This window comes from Mytilus edulis, chromosome 13 (genome assembly GCF_963676685.1).
Source record: "Mytilus edulis chromosome 13, xbMytEdul2.2, whole genome shotgun sequence".
Taxonomy (NCBI): domain Eukaryota; kingdom Metazoa; phylum Mollusca; class Bivalvia; order Mytilida; family Mytilidae; genus Mytilus; species Mytilus edulis.
Window position 1 is genome coordinate 39,527,795 of NC_092356.1, and position 16,611 is coordinate 39,544,405.

Sequence of the window (16,611 nt, forward strand, 5' to 3'; positions counted from 1 at the left end):
AAATCCTAGAAAGTCCTTGCTTAATCCCAGAGTTCTGCAAATTGAAAAAACAACTAAGTATTTCTGGGACTTGTGCTATTCTTATCTGTCCCAGCTCTTGCCACAAATTTCCAATAATCCCAGGATGTCCTTAGATATCCCAGCTTTTTCCAGCTCATATAATTTGTGGGAATCCTAGGTTGTCCCATATAAAATGAATATCCCAGCTTTTCCCAGGTTCACCCACAAAGTAAGGCTGGGACGTCCTGGGACAATCCTGGGATTACCTAGGATAAATCCATTATCTGGGATTCTTTTTCACAGGGGAAGCACCATTAGGTTCCAAACATACACTCAATTTCAAGTTCAAAAGATATTTCTTTTCTCCTTGCATATCATGGACAGAAAACCTGAAAATCAACAGCTATGACTAAGTTTCCTGACAAAATATATTAGTAACATTGAGAACGGATATGGGGAATATGTCAAAGACAACAACCCAACCAAAGAGTATACAACAGCCGAAGGCCAACAATGGGTCTTTTACGCAGCGAGAACTGTAACAGGCTTTGCACAATTAAAAGAAGATCCTAATTTGTGTTTCTTCTTTTTTTTTTAAAAAGATTATGCAGATTTTATCTGGGCATTTTATGTTGATGATTATGACAGCTTAAGGACCCTGCATAAAAAATTTAACATCACCAATTTAAAATTTACTTAAAAGTTAACTGACCTAGGACAAATTCATAATCATTCTTCAACAATGTTTTCATGTGCATGTTATTAACTACTATTATGATAAAAACTATGATACAGTCATGAAAATAATGTTTGTATTACAGTCAATCCTGAGTAAACTGGAACTGAATAAACCGGTTTCCTGTCCATTCCGGCCGAAAATGAAAGTCTCATTTTTTTCCCCTTCAAAGTCTGTTAAAATACCCTTTGTAAACCAGACCCTGTGTATTTCGAATTCCGGTCTAATGATGCAGTCCCAATACTCCTAATTACATTAATGATTATCTGTCAAAACGGTTTGTCTTATTAATTTTATCAATGATCGATATGCAATCAAAACATATTTGTTTATACAATATGGCTTTTTTGGATAAACAATTAGTCAGGTGTTAAACTGTGAACTTACAATTGTATAGTAGTGAGCTGTATTATTTATTAAAACATTATAAACATGTCAATTAAATGAAAAGATACACCGAATATATCTCGGATGGAACTTACATTGTAACTTGGATAAACAAATTTAAATCGCCGAATAAGAAATTTACATCGTGATCTCCAAATCCTGTGTTCCCTGTTGTGAACCCCTAATCTAATGACCTTGATAATGAAAAACACCCGGATGACAACAATCAATGGATATTGTATACATTACGACAACGTTTCGATAGTGATAAAATTACGTTTGGTAAAATTCTGGCATTTTAATCGGCCATTCCAACGTTTCAAATTAACGATCATGGAAGTAAATCTAAACTCTCGTCTCACAATCCAAACAACGCGAGTAATATGATGCAAATGCAAACAATGAAAATTAAACGAAAGAAAGTATTTCAATTTATCAGACATATTTTACATCCAGAGAGAACTTTTACATGCAAAATATCAGACGTCACAAGTCATTAATTTTCCGGTCAAAACAGAAACCTGAATAAACCGACTCACTGTCCAAACCGGCCCTTTTTCATAGTCCCGTAGCCGGCTGGTTTATACAGGTTTTACTGTATATACATTGTGTCAAATTCTGTTTGATTTAAGAAAACCCAAAATTTCAATGTGATCTAAAACAAAATAAAGGGTGCAGCTTTTCACTTTCTTGGTTTCTTGGCAAGTTCACTCAATTTTGTATAGCAAAAAAAAATAATAAAAAATAGTTAATATATATGTAAACAATAAACCACAACGATGACCCATGCCATCCATTCCTGTATTACACTATAAGAAAACAAAATATGATGTAACAGCCCTACCTGGCTTTTTAGCCAATACATCTTTTTTGTATATCTGTGAATGTCATCAAATTCTTACCTTATCTTAACAACATTCAATAAACTAAATGTTTCTTCAGTTCCTAAAAGAACAATTTAAATTGTCAATCATAAAAGCAACTGAAAAACATACAAACAAATTATGATTATGAAAAAAACATCGGGGGTAATTTTACAAAGAAATCTTGTGAAAAAAATACTTGAAGGTCCTGAACATTTCAGTATAACAATCAAATTTTGTCAACAGGTTTTTTGTGAAGAGAACAGTGCAAAGATAAATTACTTTTTGTTCATTTGAAAATAATTCAGGTACTTTCCCACTTATTCTAAACCCAGTTTCATACTTGCAAACTATATGCATACTACAGTCACACATTGTTAGTTAGTTCAATCTTTATATGCATTTTCTTGTAAGATAATATATTCTCTTTCAGCCCTAACTATTTCCATGAGTGTTAATGAAATGATGGTGTTGATCAGTAATTCCTAAGCATTTTTTTTTTTTACTTTTCTGTACAATAGGATGTGTAGCATAACAAAATATATTTTTTTCTGTTTACATAGTATTTTCTGGTAGTGATTTGTATTGACTAAACAGAGACGATTTTTATCTAACACTATATTTTGAATTTAAATCATAAAGCCTTCAACTTAAGTGATTCATAATTGTTTTTGTTTTTTAACCCTAGCCTTTTAAAGTGTATCTTAAAGAAAAGAATTAAACATTGTCATAATAATATAATAATATTTACATTTGTTCAGCAGATAAGACAATTGTCAATTTCAAATTAGTTTTATCTTAACTTCAGAACTTACCCCAATCATAATTAATCAATGGAAATTCAAAATGCCTTTTCTCAATTCCAAAAGACAATTTCAAATTGCAGCCATCAATATTTGCATACACAGAGAATGATTTTCTAATTTTTCCAACCTCAACACAACAAGTAACTCCTGTACAGTAATCTGGTAGTGTACAGCTTATAGTACTTTGTATCTTAGGTAAAGTCATATTGACAGGACAAGCTGTAACAAAAATACTACATTAGTATATGCCATGCTCACAGTTAAGACGAATATCAATAGTTGTACCATTTTAGTCAACACTTTGAAATGGTGTTTGTTTTTACATGTATAAAGATCAGGCATAACATCAAAAATATTTTCCTTAAATACTTTCAATTACTATCTAAAAAATACACAAATTAGAGGTGCTTAAGAGCCGTGTAACTCACCTGCATTTTCAACAATGGCCACATTTTGATAAAGATCATCATAAAAGAGCAATAACTCCAGTAATATGTCCTCTTACAATTTCAGTTCATTTAACTTTATGTAGATCTCGTCTTTCTGATCATTTTTTCTAATGAATTGCAGTTTTCAAAATAACAGGTAACAAGAATGTGTCCATAGTACACGGATGCCCCACTCCCACTATCATTTTCTATGTTCAGTGGACCGTGAAATTGGGGTCAAAACTTAAATTTGGAATTAAAATTAGAAAGATCATATCATAGGGAACATGTGTACTAAGTTTCAAGTTGATGTAACTTTAACTTCATCAAAAACTACCTTGACCAAAAACTTTAACCTGAACTTTGCACTATCATTTTCTATGTTCAGTGGACCGTGAAATTGGGGTCAAAACTATATTTTGGCATTAAAATTAGAAAGATCATATCATGGGGAACATGTGTATTAAGTCTGGTAACCCATTTTTCCTTTTTCTTATCTGAAATCATGTTATAAGAGCTATCTTCTCACATTTTATTTTAAATTCTATGGTGCAAGTTTTTTTTTTATCACATAAAATTGGAGTTTTCATGCATAATCTATACAAAATCTTACAATTACTGTAGTGAGAAAAAAATTCTAGTGACCCATTCATTTTATTTTATTTTAGAAAATGAAAGATAAAAACTACATTTTGACAAATCATTAAAAAATTCTATGGATTCTAATTAAGACACCTCATCCACCTTAAATGTTTTTTTTAATTTTACTTCTTGTTTTTCTATCTGCCTTCCTTACAATTTTTGAACGAATTACAAACTGTGTTTGTCAAAAATTAAAAATAAAATTCCAACACATTGATATCATTATAAGCACCCATGATGTCTTGCAAAAAAATAAAACAGTTACCTGTTGTGTTCCAACCATCAACTGCATCTTTATATGGTATTTCATTCCTGTCACATGGTACTTCATTCAGAAAAGGCTTTAAACCCAAATATTCCATCAATTGATTGGCAAGTGCTGATGTTAAACTTTCTCCAATTCCTAAACCTTTGTTTCCCATCCAATCAAACAAGGATATATCTTTAAAATGAAAATAATATTGATTACATTTTCTTGTTCATTTCTTTCCTTACGCTGGACTGTTATTAATTTTCTGAGGATTGAAAAATGCATTGTGGTAAACTTATAGGGCCAAATATTGGTTTTTATCTTATATATATTTGATATATAAAATTGAGAATGGAAATAGGATTGTGCCAAAGAGACAACAACCCAACAAAGAGCAGACAACACCTGAAGGCCACCAATGGGTCTTCAATGCAGCAGGAAACTCCCGCACCTGGAAGTGTGCTTCAGCTGGCCCCTTAACAAAAATGTATACTAGTTCAGTGATAAGGGACATCATACTAAACTCCAAAATATACTGTATACTGTCACACAATGTGTGGTACATCAAAACTATATTATACCATTCAATTCCAAAACATGATTGATTTCAATCATTACAATATACATGCAAGTTTTCATCTATTCCTATGAGTCTATAAAAACACTGCAACAGTTTAAGGCTTTTCTAATTGACTAAAACAATAGTGAGGTAGTTCCATTCTTTACATCCCTTATAAATTTTCCAAATCTATCAGTATGCTATCATTTATGGCCAATAATATTACTTACTTTGAGATTTTAAATTAGTTACATGATGGGTGCTACTAGCAGAGAAAGTACACCATTCTATTCAGAGCACTAAAGTTCATGTTCATTTTTACGAGGAGTGAATGCTCCTGAATGTTTTCTGTGTAATTTTTAAAGGACTGTTGTCTTTCTTTTCATCTTTTTAATTTATCCTCTTTTAGAAATGGGATTTTTCTAAACCATACAATTTTTTATTATCCATTTATATCTTATTATTTTTTTAAGCATACTTAGTGATTTAAAGTCCATTTCCATATCACATAGAGGCTGTGGAATCAGTTGTTCTTTAAAGATTTTTAGTGTTGGTTCACATAAATTTTTCTCAAGGCAAATACTGAAGTCCAAATCTACTATAAACTTCTTTTGGTCGGTCAGCTTATCAATTTTGAATCTGTAAGTAGTATATGTCATAAGGCAAAAAGTAAAGCCACTTCCAATATTAGTGTTGGAGAAATATATGATAAACAAGAATGTGGCTATAGTACATGGATGCCCCAGCCGCGCTATCATTTTCCATGACCATTAAATCGTGAAATTGTGGTTGAAACTCTAATGTTTCATTTAAATTTGAAAGATCATATCATAGGTAACATGTGTACTAAGTTTCTAGTTGATTGGACTAATTCATCAAAAACTACCTTGACCAAAAACTTTAACCTGAAGCAGGACAGAAGGACAAAAACATATGGAGAGGAGGGACAGATGAACGAACAAACAGGCTCACAGACCATAAAACATTATGCCCCTAAATATAGGCAAACAGAAAGTTGTTAAATGACATATCTGAAAGTGCTCACACTTTACAACTCATCTCAACATGTTCAAGCTGATGATGAAAGATGAAGTGATTTCTGAGGAAGGTATGACAAAATATTTGTAGGGAGAATACAGACCAAATGACGTACAAGGTAATTGCAAACTACCTTTTAGGTTAAAGCGTGAATGAATAAGGTTACGATTCATTGCAAGGTCTGTTTGCATTTTAATGAAACATTTCTAATTATGAAAGAATAGATTTAGCATCGAAATTGTTTTAGAAAAAATCTGACATTTTGATAGCATATACTGAAAATAAATAAATATAAATGTCTTACTTTATTCTGAAAATTTCCTGTAACCTTTCTTCTTTGACATCACCTTAAAAAAATATAACAAGTTGTAAAATTGCTTAAAAATGATACCATTAATTTTAACATTAATCATACATAAGTGCACCGTGATCCTACAGTAACATTTTCATATCAATTAACACTAATATGCAAGGGAAAAATGTAAGCAACCTTCAGCTTTTCAATAATTTTTTTTGGAATTCAAATCTTCTAGCCTCAAAGCACAACTGGTGAAGGTAAAATTGGCATCATGAATGTTATTTCAACAATTTAAATAAAAAATCCCCAATAGCTTACATTCAATAGTGGATAGCCAAAAAATACCATAAATTTTGGTTCTGTTATAAAGCTCCCTACAGGTGACCAATGTACAAAAATCATCTTCTACATGACTTACCCCAAGTATAATCAAAGAAATTAATTTCAAACTCTAGTGTTTCAATCCTGCCTCTTATCTGGTAGTTACAGGTATCTATGTATAAGTTAATGTTCAGTGACAATTTTAGGAAGTCAAAGTTATAACAACAATCTATTCCTGTGCAGTAATCTGGTACATAACAGACAAGGGACTCTGGCAATTCTGGTAATGCTGTAACTGCTGGACAATCTGTAAAAAAAATATAAAAAAAAATATAAGAGTTATAACGACAGCACTTTTATCTTTCATGTTTGTCTATTATTTTTGGGGTTTTTGGTCTTTCCTCCTTTCTTACAATGATAAAAACTTCAGTACCATTTCATTGCAAATCTTCATCATATTTAGAAATGGCCAAAGCAATTGCTTTCAAAAGGATCTTTCTATCAAGTTTCATTCATTCTTAAACTGAAGGAGTTTGCATATTGACAAACTTTGATGACTGCAAATCACATATAGACAGACAGGATAAAAACAACATTTAGAGACATTCTGTTAAACTCATCAATTTATGGGTATTGAAACTTTGGAGTCAATTTATCTTCAGACTATAACTTTAACAGCTATTTTTAAACAAAAAGTTGAAGAATCATTTTAATGCAATGAAAATAACTACTATGCCCAAGAGTTTCTTTTTATATCTTTTTCTTGACCAGTATTGTTGCTTAGTTTTGTTTATTTGCAATTGCATTTTAAATGTAAGTGGTTTATGCTGTATCTTTTAAAATATTTTTTCTTATGTTACCAATAGTATTTGATAGAAATAAATTTTTTTTTATCCCTTTTGAAAATCAACAAAAAAAACAGCACTATGTCATGATGAAATTAAACAAAAAAAATCAAATTTAATTATCATTATTTTATCATTACTGATAACTCAAAAATACTTCACCATTTTTCCAGCCATTTGAAGAACTGTAATACAAATCATCTCCATGACTACATGGTGGAGACTTCAAAAGGGTATCCAGTCCAAGCTGTTGTAGCAAAAGTCTGATGTAAGATGTCTGCATCAAACCTGTGGTATTAACTCCTAAGTTGTCTGCCCAATCCGTTAAAGAAAAGTCTTATAAAAAATAGAAATTATTCATTAGGGTTTACAGATTAAAACAATCCAACAAAAAACAACCCAGGATACAGCTGAATATGATTTCTTTATATGTAAAAAAAAGTTTGATTCTATCATTTATTATAAAAATTATCTTCATTGTTTTATTAGGTTGTGGAATAAAAAATAAATGTGATTCTAATTCAACATCGCTTGTTATACTAACATGTCGTCAATAAACTTAATTTGTGACCATCAACTCACCAATTGATGCCATTGGAGCTTAAAATACAATACAGTTATCTCCTAAATCACATTAGGAAGTTTTCTAGTAAGAGCATCAAATTTCTAGAATATTTAGGAAATAATTTGCAGTTTACATGACAAAATGTGTGTAGGTCTATAGTAAACAAGAATGTGTCCATAGTAGACAGGATGCCCCACTCACACTATCATTTTACATGTTCAGTAGACCATGAAATTAGGGTCAATGCTTTAATTTGGCCTTAAAATTAAAAAGATTATATCATAAGGAACATGTGTACTAAGTTTCAAATTGATTGGACTTCAACTTCATCAAAAAGTACCATGACCAAAAACTTTAAACGGACGCAGACATCAAATGGACGGACGAACAGACGACTAATGGACGCACAGAATGGTTTGATTAGTTTTAATGCTAAAAGTCACAGATTGATGGAAGTCTTCTGACCTTACACAAGCGACTAAAAAACTAACAAAACAAACATAAAGATTTGATTTTAATGAAATTGATAAAAAGCTTATGTTGCAAAGGCAGTAAAACACTCTCCTACTGCATTACCATGCAAAAGCTCAATATCTCTAAGATCATCTCAGAAAACAATATCTGCATAAAATCTCTAGACATTGACAACATTAAATGAAGACAAGAGTGCACACGCTGAAATGTCTCGCCTTCTATACTAATCATTGATATTATGTTGATAGTCCTAAGTATAAAGCTAAGCTTTAATACAACTGTCACATAAACTTAACATTAACCAAGATAACTAAACAAAGACCAATGAACCTTGAAAATGAGGTCAAGGTCAAATGAACCATGCCAGGCAGACATGTACAGCTAACAATGCTTCTATACAACATATATAGTTGACCTATTACTTATAGTTTAAGAAAAATAGACCAAAACACAAAAACTTAACACTGTGCAATGAACTGTGAAAATGAGGTCAGGGTCAAATAAAACCTGTGCGACTGACATAAAGATCATAAAATAATTCCATACACCAAATATAGATGACCTATGGCATATAGTATTAGATAAAAAGACCAAAACTCAAAAACTTAACTTTGACCACTGAACCATGAAAATGAGGTCAAGGTCACATGACATCTGCCCGCTAGATAGGTACACCTTACAATCATTCCATACAACAAATATAGTAGACCTATTGCATATAGTATGAGAAAAACAGACCAAAACACAAAAATTCAACTATAACCACTGAACCATGAAAATGAGGTCAAGGTCAGATGACACCTGCCAGTTGGACATGTACACCTTACAGTCCTTCCATACACCGAATATACTAGCCCTATTGCTTATAGTATCTGAGATATGGACTTGACCACCAAAACTTAACCTTGATCACTGATCCATGAAATGAGGTCGAGGTCAAGTGAAAACTGTCTGACAGACATGAGGACCTTGCAAGGTACGCACATACCAAATATAGTTATCCTATTACTTAAAATAAGAGAGAATTCAACATTACAAAAAATTTGAACTTTTTTTTCAAGTGGTCACTGAACCATGAAAATGAGGTCAAGGACATTGGACATGTGACTGACGGAAACTTCATAACATGAAGCATCTATATACAAAGTATGAAGCATCCAGGTCTTTCACCTTCTGAAATATAAAGCTTTTAAGAAGTTAGCTAACACCGCCGCCGCCATCGCCGTAGCCGCCGCCGCCGCCGGATCACTATCCCTATGTCGAGCTTTCTGCAACAAAAGTTGCAGGCTCGACAAAAAAATCATGTGGTGGCCCTTTTTGACATTCAAGGTTGAATCTAGTATACATAACCCAGGGCTTTGTTTGTTACTGGAAAATGTATTTAAAATGGCATTTGATTTTATTCTACAGGAATAAACTACAGCACGAGGAAATAACTACCTTTCAGATCAATAGTAGCTTCCATATCACACACAAGCTGGGGAATCTCTGTGTTGTCAAATACTTTCACGTTGGGAAAGCAGTTAGATTTATCAGTAAGACAAACTTTTACAGCCAAATCAAGAATGAACTTCTTCAAATTTGGTGGCTTCTTAACAGAAAACCTGTAAAATACATAAAATTAAGGTAATACAACTATCTAGATCCAATAAATGAACATAGAGGAGTCATATTAAATTATAAGAATAACTGAAGGTCTAAAGCTATTCTTTCCTTCTTAGGCTGAGTCACTTTCAGACATTGAATGAAAAGTGAAAAAATTTTCCGCTTAGTCTTTTGATTCAAGTGACCATGCAAATAACTGGTCAAAACAATATGGAAAGGAGTAAGGATATACAAGTGTAAAATATTTCCCTAATGATTAAAATTGAGTTTCTTCTTACAGTTCTTCTATTAAAGCATGCAAAACAAACAATTGATTAACTTGCTTGCTATATTTGTTTGGATGTCTGTAAACAACAGGTAGGTAGTCTGTTTCAGTCTATTTACTATTTACTGGAATATGATTGGACAATAAACACTAAATTCATTTCATGTCAATTCTTATTGTCCAATCAAATCCCAGTATATATAAAAACAGACAGAAACTCCGCCTACCTATTGTTTGCAAAAAAACAAGCAAACATAGCAAGTTTATCAATGTTTTGTTTTGCATGCTTTTATAGAAGAACTGTAATCAAGATATGTTTTGCCAATTTCAAACCATTGATAAGCATCTTTAAAATGTGTGCAGTAAGAATCGCAAATGATGATAATGAAATACAAATTATCTAAAATATTGGGTAATTTAAGGTAGATCATAAGTAAATGTTTTTTGAGACAGAATTTTCTTATAATTTGCCAAAATGAAGATTTTACTATGCTTTTTTCAAAAATATAATAAAAAGTATGGGTCACCGTGCTATTTTTCAAGCTATGAGTCGTTGAAAATTGCCTAAATTTGGTTAGTTTGTTCATGAAAAAACACATAAGAGTGCATAAAAAAAATTCTATGGGATAGAATTTTGAAATAAATTGTGAGAAGATAGGTTTCATAATATGTTTTAAGAAAATAAAAATATAAAAGAAAACACGGTGTCACCAAACTTGTTTTCTTGCTACAAGTTAAAATAAAAAAATTTCTTATTAGCCCGGTATAAATTCTGTACTAAAAGAGTTATCTCCCCTTAAATGGCTCATTTTCAAAAAAAAAAATGATTTTAAAAACCAATAAGATTGATATTTGTTAAAATATTTTGAATAAGACAATAAATTAACAAGTTTTCTTTATATAAATAAACAGTCTAACCATTAAATTGCAAATCTGTTTTATTTTTAAATTTGCTGATTTGGGCAAATAACTAGACTGATTTTGTACTGTGATTGTACAATCCAAGATGGCGGTATACCATAAATCTACCTTAAACTGTCATAATAACAAAATGATATGGTAATAATTCCACCCTTTTAATTTGTGATATACAGGTATATTTTCCCTCAGCAATTCAGGAAAATGCAATACAAGTTATAACCAGTTAATTAAGTCTCATCTCTTTCAACACTTACTCAAATATGATGACATCATTAGCTAATGATATTCTTTCAGTCTTTCCTGAAAACATAGAATACTTTGTTATGTTAAGATAAAAAAAAATGTGACCTTTCTATGCACTTTTCATTAATGTTAAAACACCCATTCTTCAATCAAAATGACTCGTATAAATGTCTTTGAAGACTGAATAATTGTTATTCCTAAATATAATTTTACGTTGATGACAAATCATTGATAATTTCAAATTTGATTAAACTGTCCATAGTCGGGGTTGATCAAAAAGTTTTAACCCCACATTATGTGTGCGTCTGTCCTGAGCCAGGAGTCTGTTGTCTTTTGCTGCTGTATATCATTTTTGTTCTTTGTTAGTTGTCTTGTAATTGTCATTTATAGATTTCTATGCTGTATGAGATTTGCTCATTATAGCAGGTCATACAGTGACCAACAGTTTCTAACTTTGAATTCATTTGGTCTTTGGTGGTTTGTCTCATTGGCAAGTATCTCATTCTTAGAAGTTTGCCCAAAGATAAAATGTGTTCTTTTTTTTAAATTGCTTGTTTTTAAATCCAAAGAACTATATAGAAAAAGGTTTGTAGTACATGTACAATATATAAAAATGATAATTGAAATGGGGAATGTGTCAAAGACACAATCCTGACTAAAGGGCAGAAACAGTCGAAGGTCACCAATTGGTCTTTGACACCCGGAAAATCTATAACACATAGGTGGTCTTCCACTGGTCCCTAAACAATAATGTATCCTAATATTACACCTTAAGAAAGAATTTCATTTTCTATTCTATGTCCTTTGTTATCAATTAATATTTTTTTCAAATCAAGAGATGTTTAAACTAAGCACTATCTGTAACCACATACCCCATTCATAGTCAAAGAGTGATTTTGTCACATTTTCAGTATTGATTCCATATGATATCTTGTAGTCACAAGGATCCAACACAAAGAATGGCTGGACTGTCAGTCCAAAGAAAGGGATATTGGCACAGCAATCAATTCCAGTGCAGGTTTCTGTAATGTGGCATGCTATTAGGTCTCCTAAATCAGGGCGGTTAAACATACTCAAGGGACATTCTGTATTAAATAAAGCATAAAGATTTATCTCAAGTTGCAAAACCACACCATATGAATAAAAAGAGATGGGTGGTGTACTTCAATAAGATAGCAACAACAACACAAATAGACACAAGAGTGCACACGCTGAAATGTCTCGCCTTCTATACTAATCATTTGCTATATATGTCTCTGATATTATGTTGATAGTCCTAAGTATAAAGCTTTATTACAACTGTCTCATAAACTTAACATTAACCAAGATAACTAAACAAAGACCAATGAACCATGAAAATGAGGTCAAGGTCAGATGAACCATGCCAGGCAGACATGTACAGCTAACAATGCTTCTATACAACATATATAGTCGACCTATTACTTATAGTTTAAGACCACTGAACCATGAAAATGAGGTCAAGGTCACATGACATCTGCCCGCTAGACATGTACACCTTACATTCATTCCATACAACAAATATAGTAGACCTATTGCATATAGTATGAAAAAAACAGACCAAAACACAAAAATTTAACTATAACCACTGAACCATGAAAATGAGGTCAAGGTCACATGACATCTGCCCGCTAGAATGTACACCTTACAATCATTCCATACAACAAATACAGTAGACCTATTGCATATAGTATGAAAAAAACAGACCAAAATATTCAAATTTTAAAGTAAATTTGGATTTTATTAGATAAATACTTACCATCATAAATTCTGAGTGTAACCCCAATTGCGTCATAGGTCAGATGGAAAATCCCAACTAAAAATAAACGTACTCTCACTGGTCCGGACATATACCCCTGTTTGCCCATATTCTTCCATTCAATTTCCTCAAGACAGAAACATAAGGAAAGGGGATGAAGGGGAGGTGGGTGGGACCTATAATTTATGATGGTAAGTATTTATCTAATAAAATCCAAATTTACTTTAAAATTTGAATATTTTATAGCTATAAATATGTTACCATCATAAATTCTGAGTAACAGAATCTAACGTAAAGCTGAATCCCCTGTAACAGAAGAAACAGGAGGAAAGTTCAATCTTTGTGCTGAAACTATAGGTCCAAGAGAGTATAAACTTTCGGCAAAAGTAGCCATAGATTGGAGGTAGTGAGATATAAAAGAGTTCTCACTTCTCCAGAAACCTGCAGACAGTACCTCTTCTAAAGATGCACTGTTAAACAGAGCCCAGGATGTAGAGATACCCCTAACATCATGAGCTTTAACATTAAAACTATTTAAAAGTTCTGCCTTAGAAGAACCATAAGCTAAAGATATGCATTTGCATATCCAAGTAGAAATAGTTTTAACAGAAAGATCTGAGATTCCTTTTTTAATAGGAATAAAGAGTCTTGAGTTAGAAACAGAACGTAAACTACACGTTCTTTCCAGATAAATAGATAGGATTCTTACTGGACATAAAAGTACAGAAATAGAATCGCTAGGGAGTGCAGGAATCACAACTGGTTCTGCACCCTTATCTGGAATCTGATTCTTTGCCAAAAAAGCAGGATCCGTTAAAAGAGTAACAGAAGATTTATCCCTGTTAAATCGAAGGCAAGCATCAGAAATAGAGAAGGCATGGATTTCACTCCTTCTCCGTCCAGAAGCCAAAGCTAAAAGAAAACAGCATTTATAGGAAAGAAACCTTAAATCTATTGTTTCTGCTGGTTCAAAAGGAGGAAGTTTTAAAAAGGATAAAACTAGTCCAAGGTCCCACTTAGGAACTAAAGTTTTTTGTCTTGGTCTTTCAAGACTAAAACTACGAACCAAAAGAGAAATATGCTCATTGATTCCAAAATCTGGGCCACCAGAAATATGAATAGTTCTTGAGATAGCTGATCTATATCCCTTAATAGTAGAGGGACATAATCCTTTGGATTCAAAAAGAAAAACTAGAAAGTCTGCTAATTGTTGTACAGTGACTTGGAAAGGATCAATTTCCCGCTCACTACACCAATCTGAGAAGATTGACCATTTTGCATCATAGACAATGCTAGTGGAGTCTCTGACAGACTTTGTGAGATGCTTGGTTGCTCCTTCAGAAAAACCTCTCTTTCTGAGGCTAACCCTGAGAGAAGCCAGGCGTGTAGATGAAGTTTTTCTGGATTTTGATAAAGAACCTTGCCCTTGATTTGAGACAGAAGGTCTGGTCTCAGAGGTAGAACCAGAGGACAAGCACATGATAGGTGCAGAAGGTCTGGAAACCAAGACTGTTTTGGCCATGCTGGAGCAATAACTATGATCTTGCAATTTTCCCCTGCTATTTTCTGAAGTACTGGGGAGAGAAACCTGAAAGGAGGGAAGGCGTACCCGAACATTCCTTTCCAAGATAGGCTCATTGCGTCTACCGCAAAAGATTTTGGATCTGGAACCGGAGACACAAATGTTAGAAGTTTGTGATTGAGACTGGTCGCAAACAGATCTATCTGAGGTGACCCCCAATGAAGAGTCACAGCTTTGAAAACTACTTGAAGTAGTTCCCACTCCGTGTTTACTGGAGCAAGGGATCTGGATAGAGTGTCGGCTAGAATATTGAGGTGCCCCGCAATATGTCTCACCACTAGATGAACCTGGAGTTGAAAACACAGAAGGAGAATGTCTCTGGCTATCTGATAAAGAGAAGGTGAATGAGTTCCTCCCTGATTCTTGAGATAAGCTACAACTGTTGTGTTGTCCGTGGCCAGAATGACAGACTGATTCTTTAGAGACATTTGGAAATGATTCAGTGCAAACAGAACTGCTTTCATTTCCAATACATTGATATGCTCTTCCAAAAGATCTGGACTCCAGACTCCCGAGATTGTAAGCCCCTCCAGATATGCTCCCCAACCGAGGGTGGAGGCATCTGTGAATAATGTTAGACTGGGAACTTGAGGGGACAGACATAGGCCCCTCATTACATTTTCCCGTACTAACCACCATTGAAGGTGTGGAAATAAAGGCTGAGTGATTAGAATTAATGCTTCCCATTCTTGTGAAGCTGCAATCCATAACTTGTGCAGATAAAACTGAAGCGGAGGAATGTGAAGTCGTCCCAATGGAATTACATCTGCCAGAGAGTTCAATAGACCCAGAAGTTGCAAGAATTGACGTGCTGTGACTGATTGAACCGTCAGGAATAAATGTATTTTCTGACATAGTTTTGTACATTTCTCCTCTGGTGGGAGGACTAGGCCTACACTGGTTAGGAAATGTTCTCCCAGGAAAACAAAGTCTTGAGACGGAATTATCTCTGACTTTTTCCAAGAGATAAGGAAGCCTAGGGACAGAAAACAATTGATGACCAAGTCTGTCTGAACCCTCAATTTGATTGGGCAAAATTCCTTGAGAAGGGAATCGTCCAGATAGGAATGAATCTGAATAGACAGGGAATGTAGGTGAGCTATAGCTGCCTGCATGATTTTGGTAAAAGCCAAAGGGGCTGTAGACAGGCCAAAAGGGAGAGCCTTGAACTGGAAAACTTTGTTGTTCCAAACGAAGCGAAGGTATTTCCTGTAAGTTTTGGAAATGGGAATGTGGAAATACGCGTCTGAAAGATCCAGAGAAGTAGTCCACATTCCTGGAAGGATTGAAGCCCTGATGGATCTGTTTGTTTCCATTTTGAAGTGGGGAACAATAAGAAATTTGTTCAGAATAGATAGGTCTATGACTGGCCTCATTCCTCCAGTCTTCTTTGGAACCAGAAAAAGACGGGAATAAAATCCCGGAGACAGAGTTAAGATCGACACCTCCTCTATTGCAGCTTTTTGTAACATAGTGTCCACTTCTACTGATAGAAGTTGACACTTGACTGGGTCTTGTGTATGAGACAAACTTATTGGAACTGCAGATAGAGGAGGTGGGTTCTTGAACTGAAGTGTTAATCCCCCTCGAATTATTGACAGCACATAACAGTCTGAGGTAATTTTCTTCCACTGATTTAGGAAAAAACTTAACCTCCCCCCTACTGGTATTGATTTTTGAGGAACTTGTTGTAAATTTTCCCCTGGGGAAGCTGTCAATAACGTACGAGGGGGCAAGAACCTAGGTACTAGACCCAGGTTTCTTGGAACCCTTAAAACCACCAGAAGGCTTACCTGAGCTTTTTCCTGAGTTATTGGGTTTGTTCTGCGGTTTGCCGTAGTTATTCTTCCTTTTCTTAGCAGAAGAAGGAGGACCACCTGAAGCAGAAGTACTATTAGAACTAGATGTAGCATTAACCGACCTCTTGCCATTAGTAACTTGTACACTAACTTTGACTGGAGGAGGGTTTTTGCTGAGTTCCTCTTGAACCCGCTGTAAGGGTAAAC

At 33.7% G+C, this 16,611-nt stretch overlaps 1 protein-coding gene across 1 annotated transcript in view; it reads right to left on the reverse strand.

Moving 5' to 3' along the window:
* The window catches only part of LOC139501253 (uncharacterized), a 599,145-nt gene that overhangs the window by 496,125 nt on the left and 86,409 nt on the right, over nucleotides 1-16,611 (reverse strand). Inside the window, exons 45-50 of the mRNA XM_071290273.1 lie at nucleotides 12,119-12,331; nucleotides 11,258-11,303; nucleotides 9,653-9,816; nucleotides 7,336-7,509; nucleotides 6,426-6,635; nucleotides 5,912-6,056 (exon numbers count right to left, since the gene is read on the reverse strand). Coding sequence (XP_071146374.1) covers nucleotides 6,010-6,056; nucleotides 6,426-6,635; nucleotides 7,336-7,509; nucleotides 9,653-9,816; nucleotides 11,258-11,303; nucleotides 12,119-12,331 — 854 coding nt within the window. The 3' untranslated portion in view covers nucleotides 5,912-6,009. The remainder of the gene's footprint in view (nucleotides 1-5,911; nucleotides 6,057-6,425; nucleotides 6,636-7,335; nucleotides 7,510-9,652; nucleotides 9,817-11,257; nucleotides 11,304-12,118; nucleotides 12,332-16,611) is intronic.